Source organism: Pezoporus occidentalis, unplaced genomic scaffold (genome assembly GCF_034315485.1).
Source record: "Pezoporus occidentalis ecotype Australia unplaced genomic scaffold, CSIRO_AGI_Poc_V1 ctg24, whole genome shotgun sequence".
In the NCBI taxonomy this organism is placed as follows: domain Eukaryota; kingdom Metazoa; phylum Chordata; class Aves; order Psittaciformes; family Psittacidae; genus Pezoporus; species Pezoporus occidentalis.
The window spans coordinates 4,730,611-4,756,143 of record NW_026914285.1 but is presented as its reverse complement, the minus strand read 5'-3'; the positions used below and the strand labels follow the sequence as shown (position 1 = coordinate 4,756,143).

Here is a 25,533-nt window from a genome sequence, read left to right as displayed (position 1 = left end):
AGCACTCTTTTAATCTCATAAATACTGTGAACATGACTTCAGTCAGTAAAAGAGCCAGCTTCCTCCAATCTTACAGATATTGTGAAAAGGATAAATGGCTTCACATGACTTTGGATTGGGGTGGCTTTTCATCACGGAAAGAGATAGGACATCTTGTTTTCCATCCCCTCTTCAGAAATTTTGTCAGAATAAAAAGGTCTTATGAAGTTTTATTATTTTTTCCTCTGTTTTGAAAAACACTGTTCTGTTTTGCTTGCACCTGTAAGAAAATCTCATGATCCATGTGTTCGACAAAACCAGGAACTTCTGATAATAATGATGGACTCGTAGATTATAAACAAAGTTGTTTTTAATTTTTGGACATCTGCTATTTCAATGGCTATTTAAATCTTTCATTCTAAATAATCTATCCTTTAGCAGGGGAGATATAAAGGTGTTGCCTTGATTTTCTTCAGGAGCTGATAGCTAGAACACTGTCCTGTATTGGTAGATCCTTCTTGAAGTCTATTCTGTATCCTTTCCGTTACTCTAGCCTGAAGTACCTTTTCATAGACACTTCTCTTTAAATAGCAAGTTATCGTGCTATTTAAGGTCCCACAGGAAGTTAATGACCAAAAGACGACGCTGAGCTCACAGTGGCAGCTGGTTGAAGAGTATTATTTCCACTGGTAGAGGGGTTACAGTTGTGTGAAAAAGTTGAATATAGGAGTGTGTATATTGTTTTAAATCAGTATACTGGATATGTTTTATTTTTAAAAGCATTGTAGGTCAGGATTACCTCATAGTTACATTTGTTCGTAAACAGTATTTTAGTTGATTCCCTGCTCTGTTGCATGTTTGGTGTAAGTGTAAAGAAAAGCTGGAGCTGTCATAAAGTCTGATTTTACTGTTTTATGAGGGGGGATGACTTCTCTCAGCCTTTCTCATTTGTATTTCCTGATAATTGCTTCTACCATTATATTTTAAGAAACTAATAAATTAGTTCATCATGTGCCAAATTTAAGATGTCATTCTTTTATTGGATGGATGACAGAAGTCTGAAAACATCTTGCACTTGTCCAGCTTGCATGTATGATGTGGGGGCAGGTTAGCTCAGATGAGCTTGACTTCCTGAATGCATACCTTCCATTCAGACGGGAAGGCACTGGCTTGGTGAAACATTGCCCACTTACAGAAATGTCATTGCACTTAGTTACTGAAAATCTTCTTGGTGCACTGAATATATGTGTAATATAATTCATAAATATGTCATCTTACCATCTTAAATCAAGTTAATGATGTCCACTAGTACTGAAACAGCCCAAAATCATGGGAGCACAGACACACCTACAGCAGCTTTCACTTTACTGTTGACCATTTAGGTTTTCTTTTCCCAGTTACTTGGTTTGGAAACACAGTTACATCATTCTCTGTGAGTCACTAAGAGATCATATTTCTAGTAGGGAGGAGTGGTGGATTGTGAAAGAAGCAAAGTAATCATCTTAATTCTTACATGCCAGCAGATTCTAAGTGTCCAGTGAGAACCAGTTAGACTGTCTGCACAAGCTATATATTACAGCTTTATATATTATATATTACAGAGCTAGTGTGTCAGTTGTCATTCCCACAGCAGTTTCTGGAATTGTTACTTGGGGGAATCCAGACACTGAAGTCTGAAATGCGTCACTATGGGCAAGTATCTGAGGGGGCGCACTTTAATTGAAAAATGCGGTTTCCTGAATAGTGCTACCTAGCTGGGATTCCAGTCCTTTCACTGTTCTGTTTCCTTCTATCAGATCATGCATATGAAAGCAGCATAAAAGCCATCGAAACAGACCATATCCCACTTAATGGGTATATTTGTTAAATTAAATAAATTCATCTCTTCAGAATACTCTGACAACCAGGGTACATTTGGCCTATCAAGTGCTAAAACTGCACTTAATAAGTAGGCAAAATATATTTTATCTTGAGCAGATACTGCACGATTCAGTTTTGGTAAATTCTGATTTAAACTATTATAAGTGATTCAGATTGAAAATGCTCTCTGGGTTACTCAGGTGCAACAGATTAATGTCTAGATTTTTATATTTGTATGGACTGTTTAGTGGTTCACCAGTTGCCTCCAAGTTCAGTAAACATCAAAAATTGCTGTGGGATTCGTACCTTTAGAAGTTTTCATCAGAAATGATGGGTAATGGACATTTTTTCAGGGGTTAGAAAGTGGTAGAATTTTAGGTTCTACTGCAGGTTTCAGTTTTACTGTGTAGTACAAGGTTGGCAAGTAAATCTGATCATTTTAATCTGTAAATAAGACTGATAAGTAATTTATGAGTAAATTAAGTATATTTTCAGAAAATAAGGTAATAAAACTTGATAGCAGTTTTTCATATAAACACTTTTTTGAAGGGCAGTTTAATTTACAAGCCCTGTAACCTCCTTATTTAGGATGGAAATGTACTTGGCTTTTTCTAATTCATACAAGACTGAGGGGGAATAATGAATGCTGATTCATCTGGCAGAAATGTCAGTGATTGGGGGGGGGGAAGCTGTTTATTTCTTTTAATCTAGACTCCTCAGCATATTTTAAAGCACTTAATTATATGTTAATTTGGAATTAAATGAGTTAAATTTAAACCTTGTGAATTTGTTACAGTCCCTTATGTGGATCAGAATGATGACATACAATGTATATTCTTGAGTATGGTATAGGGTTTCAACAGGGTCTTTAATTGGCACAAGCTTCTGGTTTTGGACTTAACTTTATCCCATCAACTTGCTTTAATACTTCCTGCTTTGAACTGAGGGGGGAATGCAGTCATTAATCAGAAGACTGGCCAATAAATTTTTAAAAATCATAAATGTGCACACATCTGTAGCCATGTGTTGATTTTTAATTTTAGTTAATAACTGATATATGTAGCTGTCAGGTAGCTGAGGGTCTGTAGTAATTCTGATATTCTTTCACTGAAGGCAAAGAGTGTCATAGCTGCCTTCTTATAAAATTAAACAAAATATCAAGACCTTGAGTTTCATGCAGCATGCTGTAAAAACGAGAGAGGGTGGCTGTGGTTCTTCCTTGATGAAGCAGTGTGGAAATTTTCGTGAACCTTTACTCAAAGCTCTCTGCAATTGCATAGTTCTCTACAAAACTAAATTTGCATTAAAGTCCATCCCTAATGAGTAAGACACCTAGGTCATATTGGAATTAATCGTTACATGGTAGAAAATGTTTTTCTGAATTGGATCATCCAAGCTTTGAACACTGTTTAATACCAGAAAATTGCTTATATCACAGTCTATCTGCAGGACAGTTGCTATGTATAGAAGTTAAACATCCTTGGGGTTTTTTGTAATTTCAGACGAATAGTCTGCAAGGTAAATCCAACTGGAACATTATTACATGTACCTGCTTATAGAGGAGATTCAACTTGGGTTGCTTTTATAATGCAATTTGGGAAACATTGAAATGCACATAGGACAGAAGCGAAGAAGCAGCAAGAAGTGGGAAAGAAATGAAAGGGATCTAGTTGTGGTCTTCTGTAAAATACCAGAAGCATGTTATTTTTAGTATGGTTCTAAATATGGCAGCTATTCTTAAGTTCAGAGGTGTCATTCTTCTGAAGTTTGGTTCTTGGGCAGCAGGGTATTGTCTAAGGCTATGGGATGATTATTCCTTTACTAACTTTAGGGAAAATTTCTTAGGTGAGCTGCTTCATAATACCTTAAACGTTTATTTCCTGAGGAGCTGAAAAAGGAAAAGTTTTTTCACCTTATTGAACAAGATTTTGAGGCACATAAGAAATTTCTGAAATCTGAAAAACTACTGCTGCTACTTACTCTTGCCATAATGGTGAAAATTCTAAAGGACAGAAAATAAGAACTGTGAAATACTGTTTTCGATGGTTCTTCCTCTTTCGGTCTCAGTTTAACCCAGAGAGACATACTGCACTGTAAAAGTTTCTAGATAAGACAGCCTGTGGCGTAATTTCACAGGCTAGGCAGGAGAAGAGAAGAAAGCCTAAATCTGACGGAGTGGTCACGTTTCTCTGTCAGTATGGATCTGAGCATTGCAGGTTAGGCTTGTTTCCAGTATTTCACAGTAATTATCTAGCATACTGCTCTTCTGTTGTCATCATCAAAGAGTGCAGGCAGCAAAACCACTCACACCTTCCAGTATGCTGGTCACTTTCAATAAAGGTGTCATGAGAGTTGCTCTCTAAATTATATTTGACTTGTACTGTATAAATGGATGAGTTCAACACTGAATGCCGCATAATTGTGATTTGCAGCTTGATAATGTTATAATTATGGCACCCAGTAGTATGTAACATTAAGAATTTACATGCTTGATTGAGCAAAGCATATTAAAATAACAATATGCTTGAAACTCAGTGGGGCTTAACTCTCTGTGGTAAGGCACAGACTTCAGTGTGATTAAATTTAAGCACATGATTGAAATTTCCACTAACTTGGGCAGAAGCTGGAGGAAATACCCATAGTATTTTCAGGTATGTTCTCTCCTTTGACCTCAGAGGAGGAACTCTAGCTTGATGCAGAAAGTTATATATATAAAACCCACAGGATATACAAGTGACTTAACTACCTTTCCGACTCTGTAGAATTTGCATTCATCACAAGAACAGAAAGTCCTTTGACCCTTAAGTGTTACTTCTCTAAAACGCCTTACTTGCGCTACTAATACTTTGTATTTTGGAGTTCCCTACATAAACTGTGTATTTACAACACGTCTCCGTAGAAATGACTTGTGGGAAAATGAAAGTGTTTTCTGAGTGTGAAATACATCTGTTCATTTGGACGTGCTGCCACATAAGTGGCTTACAGGTATACTGTCAGATTATGTAAGAGCTCTAATGTAAATGCAGATGTAGAGGTAAATAATGTTTTGGGTTTAAGTATTCACTAAGGCTAAGCTTTTAAGGAGGCTTTGTTTTCAAATTTACCAGTTTGGGGGAGTTTTGATTCATACAGCTGATCAGATGCAGATGTTCAAATTTATTTAAAACCTGACTGCATTACATCAGTGCAGCTCCTTTAGGCACATGATCATGTTGAAGATTGAGCTGTGACATGTTGAATTAGCCCATAAAGTAGGTATCATGAAAGCTTCATCTAAATGTGTTACCTCTTATCACATGCACTGCAATAAATGATTGTGTAAATGTTCTTGGTGAATCCTAATTGTGATATACCGCACTTGCATGATTTAAACTGTCTTCAAACTGCTATAATATCTGCGCACCTGCAAATGAGGCCAGCGCTATGACCCAGGCACTTGTTAATCTCTGATGTTAAGAATAGTGAGGTTGCTGACACTTAAATTTTGTCTTTTTGAAAGCACATGTTCAAAAGCAACCATAACTTTGGGAAGAACACATGTTCAGTTCAGACTGAATGGTCATTGATAAGATGGTGAATATGAGGCAGTAAGACTCTGCATTTGTACCAGTTTGAGATGGTTCTCAAACCTGTCTTTGAATCAATATGCATTCTGTCATGTAGATACCGTTTTACAAAGGAAGTTGGGTGTTGTGTCAAAGCTATGTCATGTACTTTGACAGTGTCTTAATTAGATGTGTTTGAGGTGCACTTTGTTTAGTCTGGTTAAGATCTTAAATTGCTTTATAGAACTTCCAAAATTACAATTGCCAATTTTAAAGTTGATTTTCAAGTAAATTCAAGAGTCTTACACACAGCAGTTATTGCAGAGCTTTCCATCTAGTAAACAGGCCCCTTGTAAAGAAAACACAAATAAATGGAGCTGTTATAGGTTAAATTTCTGTCATTATAGCTATGCCAGTTCAGGGCTGGGGTAAGTATGCCCCAGAGTTCAACACTGGAAACAGTGTTGTATGCCAATAAAAAGTAGATAAAGTTATAAAATAGCATGGGTTTTGCCACTCTAAGACTCCCATCACCTCTGTTAGGATTCATCATGGTACATTTGCTAGTATTGTGGTCTTTGCAGAGCTCTCCGAGTAAAAATGCAGTCTAGGGGCCATTGTGGACGACTGGCTTGTAACAGTCCAGTGCCCACCAGAAGATTCTGTAATAAGTTTTCTTTCTTTTCCTCTACTCCTTCTTTGCTTTTGGCTCTGTGTGTCTCTGGGATAAGAGAATAGTCTTGAAAGGAGCTTGCAGTCATATTGCCCTCCTGTCTAGTTCACTACATGTGTTTCACTTCAGTTTTTCTAGATGCTGTTGTTGAGTTGTGATGACTCATTGGGAAATGCCTGCAGTGAGCCCAAGAATGAGATTTAAGGTCCCAAAGGTTTTTCCCCAGGTTATGGCTGCTTTTGAGCACATGCTCTCAGAGGGACAAAAAGTTTCAGCATCCTCCTTTTTCTTCTCCATGGCAGGACATGTAGGACATAGTAAGACACTACAAGGAGATAATAAGCCAGGCAACAAGAAGTTTATTGTAGGACGATTGTCATGAAGTTTTTGTCCTGTTGATTTGATGGGAGATGAAATTTTGAAGAGCAAGCCCAGAATCCCTCTATTTTCAGCACCTAACCATGAAGATATTCACCACACAAAGAAAACTCCTGAAACAGTCTTGAATGCATGTCCTAGCCTGCAGCTGTGTCTGTATCTCTCCTTGTTTAGAGAATTGTCTTTTGGAGGGTGGGGGAATTCAAGTTGGCAACTGTGAAAAGGAGAGCGAATACTGTATAGCTGTGTAACAGCCAGGCTATATGGCTTTCCATTAGTGTAACTGATGATTGAAGTAGTTATCAATACTTGGAACAAAATCAACACTGAAAAATTGGTCTTGGACTTTGCCAGCTGGTGTGGATAACCAGACACCCTAGGGCAAACTTTTTTAGCAGCAGTTCAGAGATTGAAACAGTGTTTGCGAATGATTTACTCAGTGCAGACACAGCTGCCTCAGTCTGATGGACTCCAGCATGGTTTCTAAGCCAGGCACTTCCAGTTTCACACTGTCGTTCAGTGTCAGATTCATCACATCAGATGGGCTCATTCATTTTGGCCATTGTTTCCCTGCTTGTAAAATGGATGCAATCATAATAATCTGTTGGTTGTACTAGCTGTCCACCTCATTTGAGCTATTGTGTGGGTCGGTTAATGTCTGTGCTCTGTGCCACAGCTGAATGAGAGACAATGGAGCCTGCAAGTGCTGGCAGTGACGTCCTCCCAGTTGGGTAGCATTGAGAGAGAGACTTCGTGTATGCATCCCTCCCAGCCTCCTGGGACTTGGATATAATTATGGTGTCATGATGGGAGTTGGGTACCCCCCCTCTGTCAGGCATGCCTGTACCATAGCATTCAAAAGATTTTACTGAGGGGTCTAAAAGATCTGGCATGTACAGAAATTTAGATGCTCTTTCTCACTTTTGATACTGGGAAATAAGCAAGCCCATACAGAGTGACAGAAAAGGTTTAGCATTAGCATGGCAACTCCTGTCCCTGAATTGCTACAGAGTTCAGATGGGGTGTGAAGCATTGACAGTCAGGGGACCCTTAACCAAGTGAAGAGAAGCCATTCTTAGTAAAAGCTCTTGTATCATCTGCTGTCATGGATGTGCGTATGTGTGCAAGCACTTAAACCCTAGTAATGTAACCTTTACAGTCTTTGATTCTGAACAATTTAGCTCTGTAACATCTTCTTACTAATTACATTGGTGCATTATTAGCAGTTATTTATCTCCATTGTGGTTGCTTGCTTACTTGAACATGCCGTTGTGGACCAAGTTCCCTCAAAGTACTTCCAAATAGTGTGTTGTTCCTACAGAAAACTGGCAGTGAAGAGGGAGATGGAGAGTAGATGAACGTCGATATGAGAAGGGAGTTGGAATAATGAAGCACACGCTGCCTCTGAACTTATGAGTTGGACAACCTATCCTATACACCTGATGGAGCTAAAAGTGCTTGATCTCATCTTGTTTCAAATTAAAAAATACACAGCCTAAATAGTACTGCACCGCTTTAGGTCCTGGTTTCTTGTAAAATAATTTGCCTGCAGATGTCTATTCCTACTAAAGATTTTTATCAAAGAACTACTTCAGTATTTTGGCAAAGTTATATATGTTAAAAGAGTAACTGCTTCTTTAGATTCAGTTTGTTGTTGTAAGCCAAATTTCATACAGTAACTTTTACAGTGATTTAGGATTTAAAGAGCTTTGATAGGGAGCATGTAAGAGGAAGGGAAATAACAAAGACATTGCTTCCTGTGGGCATTTGCTGACTTAAAGCAACATGTTGAGTTGAAGGGAATCGATTTGTGCTTCCTTTAAAAGTTGTGGGGAAGAGTCCAGGGACTCGCAAAGCACAGACATGTGATCTCTGGTGGAAATGGGGGTGGGAAACAGTATTGAACAATTCTGGTTCATGTTGCAAAAAAAATGCCTTGCTTAGCTGCAGTGCTTATCACATAGTTTTGACTATTGTAAGCCTTTATGCGTTTTTTTATCATAAGAAAACAGAATCTTGTAACAGTAAACTATTACTTCAAAAGCATTGGAAATACGTCCTCAGAAATGCCAGCTCTTTCAGATAATTTCTGTGTTGAAAATCCCTTCCCTTGCAGATGAATTACTTCAGAAAGAGCAAAACTATTCTGATGATGTTTTGGCCAATATGATCAGCGAACCCAGAATCAGCTATGGAAACGATGCTCTCATGCCTTCGCTGACAGAAACTAAGACTACAGTTGAACTTCTGCCAGTGGATGGAGAGTTCAGCCTAGATGACCTTCAGCCATGGCATCCATTTGGTGTTGATTCTGTTCCAGCCAATACGGAAAATGAAGGTATGTACAATAAGGGAAGAAACCACAGAGTATTCTGAGTTGAGCTTTGTGGTTTCTCTTCACATTGTTCCCTGAAAATTGACGTCTTTCTGATGTAAGCAGGATAGAGTTCCTCAGATGTAAGTTTAGAACTTGTCTGCTGTGTCCCTTCGATGGAACAGAAAATCCTAACTAAAATTTGAGATTTAGTAGCTTTCAGTGTTGAGCTTACTTTCCTTGAAAAGCAAATCAAAATAAATTAGCAGAAATTATGAGTGACAGTCTTACAAAATACATGGCAATTAGCTAAGGTAGCTCAGGAAGTTTTTAGACTTGTGCCATGATGAAATCAGTGTTTTAGTTAAAGAAAAGCTTTTTGTTTGCTGGTATAATAATTATTACACATCCTGCACAATGCTAGCATGAGAGTTTATTTTGTTTCCACACACACACTGGTTGTCTGGAATGTACTGCAGAAATATTCCTGCATATTCGCAAATGCAACTAGCTAGTGAAAATTTTTTTCCTGAGTATTTCATGTTGCTCACGGACTAATTTATTGAAGTGGCTGCATACTTCTTTAATAATTTATGCATAATCTGGAATTGGTAGTTAATTTAGGTGCCAGAGCCAATTAATCAGAAACCTCAGGGAATTCGATCCTGTTGTTAAGGTTTCTCCCATTGTGTTTGTTTTCATTTATCAGTTCAACTCCGCTGTCATTAGTGCTAAATTAATCACATTAGTGAAAGTTTGTTACTGCAAAGCAGCAGATTCACAGAGGCTGGATCTACAGAAGTCTTTTTTCAGGCAAATTTGTAATTCCTAACTGAACTGCACAGACATTAACCTCCCTCAGAAATCTCTTGAAATCACTGGCTTAGCCTGTACCTGCTCTCAGAATGAGTTTTGATACCAGCCTTAGTTGGCAGTTAGTCTCACTCAGCACACCATGTGACTGTTGGCAGCTGGGTGCTTGGGAGACGAAACATGGGACGTTGATTTGCCAGATCTCAGGTTGATGCCAGGTGAAATCAGTGGAGTCAGAACCAGTTCTGTCATCAAAGTGGATCATCCCCAGGAGTCAGAGAAGGCCAAGATGAAGTAAAAGAGTATCTGAGCAAAGGTCAACAAGTCAGTGAAGCAAAATTTGAGGAGGAGAGGCTGGTCAGGAGTGGGGCTAAAATCAGACTGCCAGGGGGTCAACACTACAGGTAGGAAGCAGGTGAAAGCGCAGAAGGAGAGCTGGTGCAAACTAAACGGACTGGTCAGCAGCAAGAACCAGAAGGCAGGAAATGATGACAAGGACTCCAGATATGTCTGCAGGGCATTTGCAACCAAGTGATGTGCCGAGTGTCTGAGAGCAGCTGACTGGATTGCATCAGGTGCTGGTGAGTAGTACAGATGGCTGACCCGGCTGGCCGGTGGTGTCTGTCCTGCGGGAGTATTCCACTACAGCTCTGGCTGCTGTTTCTCCCATAGCGGAAGCATGCAGGGCATCAGTTTCTATACCCACTGACTGCTTTCATGAAACTTTATGACGATTAATTACTCTTGAAGTCTGTCCTCCCACCTTTCAAAATGTACTGATTTCAGTCACCAAGTTCAGAAGTTATTGGGTAGACAGGTGCACCCAGACATACCCACAGTATAATCCTTCAGAAACCTGGCAAAGCCTAGAGTTTAATAATGAAAAGTACATACTTTAGTGTGGCACTGAATTCCCAGAGGCAAATATGTTGAGTATGGTTCTTTCAAAATGTATGACATCAGATAACAAACAAAACCTCTCCTGCCTTGATTAAGATACTGTTTAATTATTAATCCTGTGTATTTTAATGCACTGCATGGTTTCTTGCAGCACTTCTTAATGTTTACTATGGGAACATCTTTTAACTTTCATACTTTTTAAATTGTTGGGGTTTCAGGTTGGGATTTATTTTTGATGTTAGGGTTGTATTTGTCATAAAATTACTGCAGTAAACAATTCTATTGGGCCAACCATTATCAGCATTTAAGTCTGCACAGCTAGAAATTATTTGAATACTTAAACTTCTTCAAGTCCTCCTTGTTTCCCATTGCCCTTCTCTTTCAACTACCCAGACCACAACGTTGTTAACGTGCTCATGCCTACAATACCTTTTTTCTCTCTTCAGATACCCTCTCTACACCCTTGCCCATAGTATCAAAGGGAAATTTCACAGCCTTGTCTTTTTCCTTTGTCTTTGTCTCCCACCCCTTTGTTCCAGAAACCCAGGACTAAATGTGCCATTCGTCCTCGCTTCCCATGCCTGTTTTCTTCTGTGGCCATGGTCTAATCATAGGCTTTGTCTAAATTGCTTCCAAAAACATCTGTGTGTCTTGTTATAATATTTGGAAGTAGCAAGAAGGAAATAACACTTGACACAATTTTCTCCTTTTTTCTCCTTTCCCTCTCCACTGAAGGTCTTTTTGCCTAGTCTTTCACACGTAAGTTCCCTTTGTGCAGTGAGGTTTTTGTATTTTATGCAGTCATTCAGAGCAAGTCATTCCTGTTTCTTAGCAAATAACAGTTCATCAAAAAAGGTGTAAGTTCAGAAACAGTATGCTAGGGAAACCTCAAATACTGTAATGTGACTAACTGTTGCAGTATTAGTGACAGTCTCTTGCTACTGAGAGATGCTGAGCATGCCATCACAGGTAAGAGAACTGAACACCTCAGCTCCCATTTACTTGGGTGAGGGCTGAGGGTGCTCACCACTGTCAAGAAAATCACAGCATGTTCCACACAGACAAGGTGGTATGTGGGAAATCTGCTGAGTGGTTGGTCCAGCAGATATCAGAGACTACCAGAGTTTCAGATGTCAAGCAAGTTACCCGTTCATTTGTTAATACTGTTTTGGTCTAGTATGAAAGCTGAAGGCAACTTTGTTTTAAACTCTGCTTAACACAAATCCAGAGTGCTAACAGCTAAGCACGCAGATAGGTTTCTAGGTAGAATGAGAGCTTCAACTTCCTCACTGCAAAGAGCTGCTGCACTGGATAAGCAATAGTTCAGTCCTGAGCAGGCACACCAAGTAAATCATTCACCTCACTGCAAATCTGCATTACTGTCAAAACAGATTTCTAATGGGACCATTGACATGTGAGAGGCAACTAAACAAATCCTGGAGCTGGCTGGGTTAGGACCTGGGATGCCACCCCCTCCAGCACAGTCACAGTGCCAGGCCTTGTTTTTAAGAAGCCATTCAGGAAATGCTTAAACCAAAATGTGGAAGGAAATGCAGCCATTAAGTCTTAGTTTCAGAGTATCCAGTATTCTGCATACAAGTGATGAAGTTAAACTACAAAAAATACCTTAGGTTTGTCATTAGTTCTCATGCCTTTTTTCTGCCATGGCCATGATCTAAACCCAGCCTTCAGCCAGGGATACTACTAGTGTATTGGATTGGTACATTGCCATATAATCTCATGGCTTCATAACTCAATTTGAAATTTTCCAGTCTTCTAAACTGCATCTTTTTAGGTAAAAGGATGAGGTTTATGCAGTTTACTCAAATTGCTTTTTCTGATGAATGAGTGAAAAATAGTCTAAAATTAAAAAGAACTTGAAAATGTAGGTAGCTCAGTATTGTCTGAAAGAATTTCCTTCCTTGTAGTTTCCCAGTGAATGTCCACAGAGATGAATCCACAGCACTACACCATAGACAACACATACTGTCTTTGTCTTTAAGACTGGGCCAGTTACTCCCTTCAACACTCTTCTTGGTGGGTGAGCATCATATACCTCTCCTCATCTGCTGGTTTGTACTAAATTTGAGCTTTTTGATTCACCTTTATTTTACTTTTGAAAAGAGAAGCAACGATGGTCTTTCTCTTGAGATGCATTAGTATTAGATACATGGTGGGTTGTAGAGCCCGTATGAAACCTGCATAGTCAGTGTAAGCAGATAATGTACCAATTGCGAGGCTGTTTGGAAAATTTTCAGTCTTAATTCTGTGTATTTCTGTGCACATGGAAGTGTGTTGAAGAGAAATACGATTCTGGAGCATCAAAATGAATGCAGTTTTCATAATAATACAGAGCACATCTTACAGTTTCGATTGTTAATGAAAGCTGTAGTAGGTTTAAACTTCTCCCCTCTATATCAGCTGTTGAGAGGTGCTGTGGTCCAACAGGGGAGGCAGTGAGGAAACCCACAGACAAGGTTTTCAGAGTTAACTGCCCGTCAGTACTGGGGCAAGAGCAAGCAGGTTTTGAAATGCAGCTGTAATTCAAAAGGTGGCAGCTCTCCAGAAATCAGCCTTTGTTTGTATCGTGCTGCTTGGGGCACACTGTACTTCGGTGCCTGGAATCACGATCTGCTTTGGAAGACCTTTTGCTCTGATCTTTTGCCTTCAGTTTTTCCCCTGCAGCTGGTTTGTGACGTTGAGAAGGTTGATTTAGTTCTTGTGTCAGTTATGAAATGTGCCAATGATGTTTGCCTTTTCCTCTGTAGAGTGCTTCCAAAACTATAGATGGCAAGAAGAATTATTACTAATACTTTCACTAGAGTCCACAAATACTGCATTACGCTGAGGTCAGGTCCGTGCTACTGTACAACAGAAATTTCCTCCATCCTTTTCTGCTTTCACCTTCTCCCATTTTTATTGCTACCCACAACCTGCTGTCCCAGTTCTCCATAGCTATGGGCATGTAGGGTTACAGAGCGAGAGGGAAATAAGACCCCTTAGCCTTCTAGGGAGGAGGCAGACACCAGAGCGACAGAGGAGGGTTCTTCAGGAGCAGTTTGAGTAATGTTGGACCTTGGTTATTTCTTCCATTCAGATGTTTTCACTGAAGATTTACAGCTGACCTACCTGAGGGTTGTTGCTGACAATATTGGAAAACCTAGCAAAAGACTGAAATAGGAAAGTACTCAAAAATGTAGTTTTTATTTAAGGATGGAAATTGGGTTTTGTACAGCAGTATGTAAGGAAAGCAATTACATGGTCTGCTAGTGTCACTCTGAACTGCTGTGAAGAAGAGTGGTTTGATGGCTTGTCTCTGCAGCACCAGACCAGCAAGCCCTATGAAAATTTTGCCCTTCTGGAAACAGAAGCAAGTCAGATACGAGGATGCACTTTTAGTCTGCAGCCACTATAAAGCTTACTGTTTTTTTTTCCCAGAGGGAGGAGCTATTGCAGTCATGTCCTATGTACAAAGGACATGGGTGCCACATAGGCATAGTAGGTTATTTGTCAAACCCATAGGAGCACTAAGCAAGTGACACAGACTTGCTGAGAAGATGGGCAATCCTGTTACTTAAATCAGCAGTATCATCAGGTTTGTGTGATTTCTTGATGCCAAATGCGATGAGCAGTTCTTAGTGATTGAAAACTGTGGTTTGTCAGGTTTCCTGTGTTATTGTGGCTCCTTACTGCTGATTAGAAGGTTCATACTCGAATTCAAGAATTCAAATGAATGAGAATACCTTATTCTTAAAATTCTGAATTCTAAGGTAAAACATAATATTTTATTTCTGAATTTTAGTTTCTTTCTGACAGCAGCATTTGGGTAGATGAAGAAGGCAACAGTATTGGAGCAAAAGAGAGAAACAACAAAAAAAGAGGGGGAAAATCTGAATGTTTTAATTAACTTCTCTAGTATGTTTGAACTTAACTGAGATAGTAGGTAATGACTTAAACAACTCCTAAGTTTTGCAAATCCTGTTTTTCTGTTAATGCCAGTGGGTTCCATCAACCTTAAGTTTCAGCTGATAAAGCCTTAGTACAGGAATACAAGAGTTTTGTAAAACTATGTATGGCACACAATTGGGAAGAAAATGGTGTTTTCCTTTTGCTTCCCTGTAAAAAATTGGAAGACAAATATGCTGTCTGCAAATCTGAGCACATTGCAATGAAGTATTGATCGTACTTTCAAAATCCACTTTACTTTTTTCAGACCTTATGGCTAGTGCTGTAAGAATCCCTGTTGAAAGGCAAAAGGAGTTGGCGTTCAGTGGGTTTATAAGTCAGCATTGATCAAGAGTAGTCGCAAGAGCTCATTGTGTGCATTCTTGCTGCCAGATCTGATCATCAATTGGAAAAAGTTTGCACATTATGAATATAGCTTCCCTCTGCAGACAGAAATTTTTATCTTGGATGTTTTTTCACTTTAAGCAGTAACCAGGATATAATGTAAAATTGACACATCAGCTGTGATTTCCTTTCGAAATCATGTCCATCCCTTCCTTTTATTTCCAGAATTAACTGAAGCTGTTGCTTTGGTAACTTTGGTAAAATTGACACATCAGCTGTGATTTCCTTTAGAAATCATGTCCATCCCTTCCTTTTATTTCCAGGATTAACTGAAGCTGTTGCTTTGGTAACTTTGTCTATGCAGTAAGTGTCTCCTGCACTGTCCCAGTAGAAGAGCAGTTGACTTTATCATTTTGGGGGATTTTGTTTATTTTTTGTTTGCTTTTCTGTTTCTTTTCTGCACATGCCCAGTTGAGCCAGTTGATGCCCGCCCAGCCGCAGACAGAGGACTCACCACACGACCAGGTATATAACTTGCATGGCTTTTACCTAACCTGTGTTTTTCCCGCATGCATGTGGTCTGCTTGTGCTGAAATGATTACCTTTACTTTTGTATAACCCTCTCTTAAAATGTAATGCTGTGCCTGAACCAGGGAAGCATTCCCACACAAACTCTGTGAACCTGTGTGAGTGCTGTCTGTACCAGGCATGTTCTAGATGTGTACTTGCAGAGGGAGTGGGACCCAGAGACTCAGAACTGATACTCTTATCAAGTTGTCATCCCTTCTAGCAATAATGCATTGGCAGGTGCAGAAGGTGGTAGACGTGGCACCCCCTAGTGCAGAGAGTACTTTTAATTTGGGAATGTGTGATAGAAATGTTGAATCCTCTGTGTAGAACATACAGTTTCTTGAAGTTGGGGCTAATAAAGAACTCATGTATATCTTCATGCAGGGGGCATTGATGTTTTTTACTGTGATATTTTTCTTGGCTAACGCCAGGTATCTAAAAATTGATACATATATGCTCCCTCTGGATTCTCTAAGGACACCTCTGTACACCTATTCATTCCATTGTAAGATGGAGAAGGGTGATTATTTGCCCTCTGTCATACCTGTATCTTCCTCTTGATTTCAGAGTAATAACAGATGACTAGTTTGGTGCGTAAGGCTGCAAATGTTTGGAGAAAGTAAATGGGACAAATCCGATTTTCAAAGTAAAAGAGTGCTTTTCATGCTAACTTCTTTTGCTTTTTAGGTTGATTTTCCTCTTGCATTTGTTTAGGATTATCTTGAAATGGCAGATTCCATTGAAAGCAAGCAGCCTTTCATTTCAGAAGAGCTCTCCAGCACATAGCACATAGTGAGATGAGATTGGTGTATTTTAGGGTCAGAATTATTTTAGTGTCACAGCATCGTTATGTTTTTTTCTTCAGATCAGATCAAACTGATCAATCTTTCTTCTTTTTCCCTTCATCTTCCCCTCCACAAATGTCCGTTAGATAGTGTATGGACAGCACCCTCCCAATGTGTTTATGCCTTTCTGAAAGCTCACCCGTATCAAGGTTTGCCAGGTGATGTGTTCCTAGCACTGTTTTAGGAGTCTGACATCTTGTGTTCAGAGTCTTAGTTCATTCCACGAAGAGAGCCTGGAAACAGGTATGGAGTTAGCTCTCCAGCGGTGCCAAAAATCATGGCATCAGGGAACATCTCTGCCTTCTGGATTAGATTTCTTCCCCAAGAGCAGTGAAAATATCATCACAAATGAAACCGAGTGTGTTTAATCTGAATTTTGTAATATTAGTTCAATCTAGGAATTTTCTTGTAATATTGAAGTTTGAGACTGTTAACTTTTAAATTTTCAGTCTTGAAAAATCTCCTGTTATGAGGCCCTTATTTATTGCTAAAGATTATTCCTTCCTCCCTTCTATTCCCTCACACATACATACACATGCCAGAAGCCTTTGGTGTCCATTCTCTAGAGAACAGGCTTTCTCACACTGCCACCCTCTAGTTTCAGAGTGAAATTGTGTGTTCTAGTCCGCTCTGTCAGGGTGCTTTGTTGTTTGGGGTAATATAAATAATACTGAAAGTATGGCTAGCATAGGTCATGAGTGATCTTTCTGAATAATACATATGGAGAGGTAAAAAATATTTTAGCATGTGACCATTATGGCTTGAAATTTCCAGCAGGTACAGTAACTTTTGCACTATGAAAACCACATGGGTTGTTTCCTCAATTCTCTGCTCAAGTGCAAAAGCAGTACTGTCCAGGGGCCTGTGCTGCCTTTATCACTTTTAGCACAGATTTTAGGTGCTGTGAAGGCCCATTCTCTGCTTTTGGCACAGAGTTGAACCCCTCCAGCCTGGCAAGGATGCATGCTACATTCCTCTGCAGAGAGATAATGCTTGCTTCCCTGAGAGACTGGAATCTCTCACTGCTGTGCCTGCATTCCGAATTTCACAGCATAAAGTGTATTACATGGGCTTGTGAAATGAGGATTTTGCCTCTTTACAATAGTGCTAAATGTAACAATAAGCAAAACATTTTCTCTTCAATGTTGGTAGACCTTAAGTTCCTATGCCTTTAGTCACCATGTCCAGACTTCTACAAATTTGTCCTTACTGATACAAATACTGGCAATAAATGTCCACCTAATTTTGTCTCCCTGGAGCCTTCTCTTCTCCAGGCTGAATCAGCCCAACTCTCTCAGCCTGTCTTCATAGGAGAGGTGCTCCTTGGAGTGTCTTTGTGGCCTCCTCCTCTGGACTCATTCCAGCAGGTCCATGTCCTCCTTGTGTTGGGGTCCCCAGGGCTGGATGCAGTACTGCAAGTGAGGTCTCAATTAAACTGTGAAATACAAAAAGGATTCTGACAGTTTAAAACTGTGTGCTTTAAACTCGTTTTACTTGCTAATTATAGATAAAACTTCTATGTTACAGGTTAAAAAGGGAGAAGAGATACTGAGGGTTTTGCAGTCACTGTATCTTTTCTTATGGTTTGAGGCTAATTTTGAAAAAAAAAAAAAGAAGAAAGGAAAATGAGCATATTATTTTACAATGAAAAAGCATTAACGAGGGACCTGGAAGCAGATTAATGCATGCAGCTGCTTGTAACTTTCTGTTTTAATTGCCTAGATTCTTGTTTTTCCAAAAGGTTTGCCCTTTTTGTAGTCCTGACTTTCCAGTTTGCGCTTCTAATTGATTTGCTCAAGTGAACAGGCTGGTGACCTGGTTCTTTGGGGTGAAAAAACAGGTGTCATGTCAACCTGCAACAGCCCAAGCCTGGAAATAAGAACAAGTGAATATCCTGTAGGTTTTCGGAGCCCTTGAAGAAAGTCAGTTCTGAAAGGACTATGGCAAACATAGAAACAAGCACCCTTTTTAATCTTTACCATTTTCATTTTACCACTTTTCACCCATACAACATTCTTACAATGATTAGTACATTTTTCTTACTAATAGATCAAAATCTTTCAGATGACCTTTGTGCATTTCCCACAGGAGAGATAATTTGGTCACAGTACGGAAAAGAAGAGCAAATACTCAGTTCTTAGTAGTGTTTGTGATAACTAGGGTCTTCTTATTTCACCACATGGTTCTCCTTCAGAAAATCAAGTCTGTGAGTAAAGTCAGGAAAAGTAGAGTTGTGCAATCCATAGAGCAGAAAAGCTTATAGGAAAGGGCCAGGTGTAAAGGATTTAGTAACATCTAAGCCAGAAGAAGTAAAATCTAAGCAGAAAAGCTTATAGGAAAAGGCCAAGTGTAAAGGATTTAGTAAAATCTAAGCCAGTTGTCCCAACCCCTACCTCTGTTGCACTCCACCTTGGCTGTCAGCAGTCAGAGATTGAACGTGAATCTGATCTACATCAGTCCCAGGAGGAGAGTACTGTCAGAGGGACCTCCATTTCCTAGTATAGACACAACAGCTGTATGATTCACACCGCTGTTTAAAAAGGAGGCTAGTGCTTCAACATACTGTCCTTCTACTTTTTAATACACAAATAGGGGAACAAAAATAAGAATTATGCTTAAATCCCTTTCTTGTCTCTTTCCTGAAAAAGGTCAAAGGCAAGGAAAATAGATGTACTAAGTAGTCATCACTGAGCTGGTTTTTAATATAGCACAAAATAAGAGCTTTATAATGTTTCTTGCTCTTTAAAAACTGCTGTGTACAGGGAGACATTAGAAAGCTTCAGTCCAGCCTGAGAACTTCCACAGGAATAGCTTCAAATAGAAGTACCTCTTTCCTTGATAGCCTAACTCTAACAGCTTTTTTCAGTAGTGTTTTCTTATCGCCTGTGCCCCAGAGGTTGCTTTTTCAGGACAAACATTTAATTTCTTGCAGCCGAATTCTAGGTTTAATATTAACTTTCCTCTCTTTGTGTGTATATATAGAGATTAGTTTATACATATATTTATGTATATACACACATAAAGATACATACAAAAGTATCTTTTAATACTCATAAGCAAGATCCTTTTTACTCATGTTAATTCCTCAGGTCTGATCTCTGGAAACTGAGTGAAGATTAGAGAACCTGCATCAGAATGGAGGCTGCTTAGCATCAGCATATTTTATGAAATTCAAGGTGATAAAGCAAACAACCAGTGCTTTGTTCAGGGTTGATCATGTTATCATCTGCTGCACAGTTGCAACTGTAATTATTCCACTAGCAGCTGTAATGGTATCACTCTCAGGATGACCACTATTCACAATGCAAGGATTTTATTATATTAACTGTGTTACTTTCTTCCATGTAGTATAGTTTGGGGGTTGGTTTACATTCTCCCAACTCGTCGGTTGTTTTTGCAGTCAGTCAACAGTTTTGAGGAGACATTGCACATAAAGCTGCTTCTGTGTCTCTTGCCCTTCTGCTGATAAATCATTATATGTCCGTCTTTATTGTATTATATAGAAAGCTGAGGGTGTTTTTTTCATATGTGGTTGCAGAGGCTCTGAGCCCGATAGCTGTTCTGCAGAATCATTAGCACATCTGCTGCAATCTGTATGAGGTGAAGGCATATAGCAGCTTAGTGAATTATTTATGATTTTCTTGACAGAAATGGCCAGGGGTTTTTTCCTCTCTTAGTGATATTAGTTCGATACGGTTAACTTAAACCAGTTGTCTGCAGCTACCAAGTAAAAATCATTAATGGATTTTTTCTGTTAGATTGTTTTGTTTTATAAATCAGATAGTTATTAACTGTGAATGCAATTATCTGCATATGCACAGCATCTGCATTGACATACCAGAAAGATTACCAAATTTTACTTATTTGGATTATTCATTTTTACACACATTTAAAATAATCTCTGGTATTCTTAGAAAGGATATCTCATACTAAGGTCCAGTGAGATTCTTTTTTTAAAAAAAGGTAGCATTCTTTTTTGCACTTATGTTCTGCTTTCTCCAATTTGAGAGCCCTGTAGTCATCCACAAAGCTAAAGCAAACCACCACTCACGGACTTCTAGAAAAGACCAGGAAGTTTTAGTTCCATGCAGTCTTACAGGTACTTAGTCCTCAAGGATATTTGGGTTGTCCTTGCAAAACTGAGTATATAACCTTCATTCTTCTTTCATTTCAAAGTGAAATGGCCTGTACAAAGTCATAGAGTCATATGGAAATAATAGTTGGAAGAACATGCAGGTATCTACCCAGGTAATTGTTCAAACACTGAATTCCTTTCCATCCACCCTTTTATTGTAGATGAAGCTTTACCCAGATAAAGCTGTTTACTACGCTTGTAACAGGCCTTGATTCAACAAATCTTTTCTTGTTCTTGCCATAACTCAAAGACAGTTCATGGACATGGAGTTAAATGTTTTCCTGAATGCAGTCATTTCATCTGTTGCTTAAACATGCTACCTTTCATTTTCTCTATGTAGAGACCACCCAGGTCTGGTAGTTTCAGCTGTGCTTTACTTGGAGGTTTAATTTTTAACTCTAAAAGTAACTGGAAAACCATAGGCACAGCTAAATACTGTTTCAAATCCTTGCAAAACAAAAGCTAGGCTGTTACTTAACTGCTAGTGTTAGCAAGTAGTGTAGTAGATAATGAACACCTAATTGCATCCTTGCTGGAATTTATTCTATACCCTTATTCTTCTTAAAGCCTAAATTTATGTTACACAAACACAAAAGCTCTCTGTGTACGAATAAGGTGTTCACTAAAGTAGCTACTTACTTTTTTTTTTATTTTATATGAGTAGGTTTTAACTCCATGGGGTTTTTTTTTTCGATTTATTTTTCCTTTAAGGGTAAGGAGCAACAAGGTTTCCATGTGCTGCTCTCTTTGATGTTTGGAAATGTGTGTGTGTGCACACACATGCGCATGTGTACACATGTATGTATAAAAGCAGTTAACATTGCTAATTGGCAGCAATAGAATTATGTGCCATCATAGCTTATTTGGCTGGATTTTACTAGATGCTTTTAAGCCTGTGTTTTTGATGGCTAAATAGTTTTGTCAATTTTTCTAAGGAGTTGCAAGTTAATATTTCTGCCACCTGAATTGTAGCATTTTTAAATTGAAGTACTTAGGAGCACAGTTCCCTAAAGATAATATGTAATTCATGAGGAAAAGCACTAATAATTATCATTATTTGTGAGGCTGTTGCTCTCGGTTTTCCTGCCTTAGGTTGGCTTTTGTGTTTGGGTACTTTAGACTTGCTAGTGGAAAAACATTATTTTGTGTCAGAATTAAAGTTCTTATAGTTAACTTTTCTTTGTATGCTTGTCTTCAGCACAAGAGTAGAGTGGTATAGGTAGTAGCCCTTACCTGTTTGAATCTTAACCTGATTCACACACCTCTGATGAGGGTTCCTTCTTCAGTAACTACCTCTGAAAAATAACTCTTTGATTTTACCATGTAGCTCTAAAGATGTAGTCACCAGGACAAGAAAGTGAATTAATTGGAAATAGAGAGAAGCCTGTTAAATAGAAAGTCTAAATTCTGTAAAGTAACATGGTGGAAAGGCATTTATAGTCCCAGATACATATTTTTGTCTCATACCAGGTACTTAATAGATTCCAGTACAGTCCTGCTTCTCTTACTATGTAATCAGTTGTTTTCAGGAGACTGCCGGTTTACCCTAGTCATACTTCTAAAAGTTGTTTTCCTCAACTCACAGGGAGATAAGAGGAAGGAAAAAATCGCCATCAAGTTTGTTAGTGCAACAGAAGATTTTTCTGTTTCTGACCTTTTGCCTGTGCTAGCTACCAAAACTAAGTTTTAATTAGTCATTAACTTCCTAATAGCAGGTCCTACTTTGTGTTCAGATCTCCTGGAGGTTTTACGGATTGGTAAGGCCAAGTAGGCCACCAGACCTTTGTCACCTGGCCCAAAGCAAAATATTTCTGCCTGATATCAAGGCAAAAGATTGTTTAACCCACTGCATGCTGGAAGTACAGCTCAACTGCTGCTGTTAGATGGGGCAACTCAGCCCTCAAAGAGTTGTGGCTTTAGGGAAGCCTGAGCCTGCACTTTTCCAGCAGCTGAGACTACTGATGAATTTACCCTCTGTCACTCACTCATTGATGTGAAGGCTCCTGACCTGTTCAGCCCCCTGAAATGGTGTTGTAACTCCTGCGTATGACTCTGCTTAACGGAAGCTAACAAAGACATATGGTCTGAGCTATTGTTGCTTGCTTTTAGTAAAAGTGGTCAGACCCCAAGAGCAGAAGTACCCAAGTCCATTATCCTGCCTCTAGCAGTGGTGCATACAGGATACTTACAGACTTCATGTCTGCCTTACACTTCTGGCACATCCACTGAGCTTGAGCTTTTGGCAGCCAGCATTTGATAGGTTCTAGGACTGGAAATGGTATTGTCACTGTTGTTCTTAGTAACTGTGGATGGAGCATTCTTCTTTTTGCTTGTGTTCCTTTGAATTCTGACATCCTTGTGATTTGTGCCAACGAGTTCCACAGTCCAATTTTGCATTATGCCAATATATATACTTTCATTAAATTTTAATCTGCTGTGTCATAGCCATGTTAATGACCTGTAATTTCTTAGAAGAAATAATGAATGACCATTTGTGTAGATTTTCTCGTCATTCACAGTCATGTAGGTCTCTCTAGTGTTACCCCTGGGTTGTCTGTTCCAGTCTGAAGACTCAAAATTTGTTTAGTCCTTCATGTACCGAAACCATTCCATACCAGTGATTGTCTGTGTCTCCCTGCATTGTTATCTTTCCTAGTTCTGCTTTCGTTTGAGGTGGGGTGGTCAGAATGGATGGCCAGATTTAAAATGAGGATACATCATTTATACAGCACTGTAACAATGTTTTCTGTTTTCTCTGTTCCCTCATAATTACGCCTGTCTTTCTCTTTGTCTTTTTGACTGCTACTGAGCCAACTGCCCACAGAGAATTACCCACAGTGACTGCAAGGTCTCTGTCCTGAGTGGAACAGAGATAATTTAGAGCCTATTGTTGTGTATGTATCAGGGTTGTGTTTCCCTGCGAGCACCACTTTACATTATATCAACATGAATATAATTTCCCTTTTATTGTGCACTCAGAGTTTGTAATATCCTTCTGCGGTTCTTTGCAGCTGATTTTACTTTGACTATCCTCTGTTTTTCTTACTTGTCAACAAACTTTGTCACATCACTATTCACTCCCTTATCCAGATCACTTTACAAACAGCACAGCACAGATCCGTGTGGCACCCTGCTGGTAACCTTCCTCCATTGTTTAAAATGGCTGTGTATTTACACTTCATTTCCTGTCTTTTAATCAGTTATGGAAACTCACATAGGACTTTCCCTTTCAATCTTTGTCATCCAAGCCAAATCACTGTTTCCCATGTGCTTCCTAACTCTTCCAGTGACCTCTAGGAGGTTTGGGAGGCAGGACTTCCCTCTACAAAAGACAACTTGATTCTTCACCGATTTATGTTGTATATGTTCTAATCAATGTTTATAGCTTCAGTGAATTTGCCAGTTGTAGCAGGAGTGTTGTGCAATTCCCCAGGCTCTTGCCTTGGGGAAGTTTCCATGTGGTGCTTTTGCCAGCATGTCAAAGATGCAGCAAGTGTGGCTATGAACGATGGCAAGCAGCTTGGAGCTGGCCGCCTCATCAGCCACTACAGGTCTGGGCAGTGAACCAAGTCCTGGGAAAGCCCTTTCTCCCAGCTGTTTAATTGGTGCAAGACACTCCTATTCTACTGTTGAGTTTTTCCCTATCCCCTTTGTTCCTAAAAACAAAAAGGGTTGAAGAGGCGTGCAGCCAGAAACACGTTTTCATTTTCTTCACTTCCCACTGATGCAGGTGTAGAGGCTATTTTGAAACAATGTGCAAAGGAGAGTAAATTTTATTCCTATTTTAATCTGGAAAACCATAACTGCTTCAACGATAGAATGTTAAACCTCTTTTCAGGTACCACCTGGGCTTTATTTTCTTGACCTCCATGTTCTCCTGCATTTCATTGACAGAACATGATGGTTTGTTTTCAAACTGCAACTCCTCATGTACTTTATGGTTCTTACATTTAGAAATGCTCTCATATATAAATGTTAAAGTATACTTGTGTCAGTACAGTAATGTGGCATCAAAAATCAGATGCTTAATAAAGAAATTTGAGATCTTTAAGTAAGGGCTTTATTCCTTAAAAAAGAAAAAAAAAAAGACATAAGGTAGAATTTATGGGCAGACTGCTCAGGAAAATAACCATAAATACTTCACTGCATGAAGATGATTCTTGTTCTCTCCTTTGCATGTTTATTGTGAAAAGAAAGATCAGAACTTTTGAATTCAATTGTCTGTACAGGCCAAAGAAGTTCTTGGAAAGGTCTGTTCTTGTTGACTCATAATACACAAATAAATCAACATTTAATGAAAAAGAAATTGCACATTCAAAGGCAATAAAAGGGCAATAATTCTTTCTTTGAGTGCTACTTCAGACTGTGGAGCTCATTGGCACATGGAAGTATTCAAGAATTTATTGAGAGTCCAGAGACACAGTGGAGCACAAGAGCAGGTGTAATGTTGAGAATTTTAAAAAGAGGTTCTTCCTCTGCGTCAGAGTCTAAGGTCAGCCCAAAATACTAAGAAGGAAGTCTTAGCAGGGTGCTAAAATGCTAAAATAAATATAGATGAGGAATTAGAGCCAGTTTGTTCTTATTGTATTAAATAGGGTGAGGAAATAACATCTCATAAACACCATGATTCTGCCATGTTTGTACCTCCAAGAAATGCAAATGTCAATCAGCTGGTACTGAGCAGGAAAATAACCAGCTACATGAATACCCATATGTTCTTTATAAGCCAGAGCCAGCTTTTCAGGACAAAACATTCATTCAGGACACACATACAGGATGTACTGCTTAGCTGCTTTAAGGCTGGTTCCTTTTCCTCAGGCTATTTTCTAGGAGAAAATCCTGGTTTTTCCAGTTAGACAGCTGTAGCATCTCCCCTTTACACCAATAAGGGGAGAATGGACTGAAAATTATCTACAATTAAAAATGATTGCAAGCCTTGCTTACTTGCTTTACAGTGTGCTTCTAATCAAGGACAATGCCCATGCCTCAGACAGAAGTGGAGACTAGAATCATGTTAATTCTGAACAGTCTAAAATACAAAAACAAGATAGAACTGTGTAAACTTGAACATTTTAATAACCCTTATTTGTGCCCGCTTGCATAAAAGGTACAGACCCACAGGAAGCACGAAAATGTCGTATCTGGGGTTCCCACCTTACACCGTGGCTCTGTGTTGTTTTTCCTTACATCAGCCTGAGTTTAGGGAGGAAGAAGATTTCAGCCTAAATACC

General features: G+C 39.1%; 1 protein-coding gene and 1 long non-coding RNA gene across 6 annotated transcripts in view; both read left to right on the top strand.

The window, feature by feature from the left end:
* The window catches only part of APP (amyloid beta precursor protein), a 204,497-nt gene that overhangs the window by 166,393 nt on the left and 12,571 nt on the right, over positions 1–25,533 (top strand). For 3 of the 5 annotated variants that reach the window (XM_062622139.1, XM_062622141.1, XM_062622138.1), the window contains 2 exons: positions 8,552–8,773; positions 15,224–15,277. In XM_062622139.1, coding sequence (XP_062478123.1) covers positions 8,552–8,773; positions 15,224–15,277 — 276 coding nt within the window. The remainder of the gene's footprint in view (positions 1–8,551; positions 8,774–15,223; positions 15,278–25,533) is intronic. The other 2 variants (XM_062622142.1, XM_062622140.1) reach the window with 1 other exon arrangement.
* LOC134165405 (uncharacterized) lies at positions 17,520–23,379 on the top strand. Its single transcript, XR_009965513.1, has 2 exons — positions 17,520–18,441; positions 18,516–23,379. It is a non-coding gene; the product is annotated as an uncharacterized LOC134165405 (long non-coding RNA).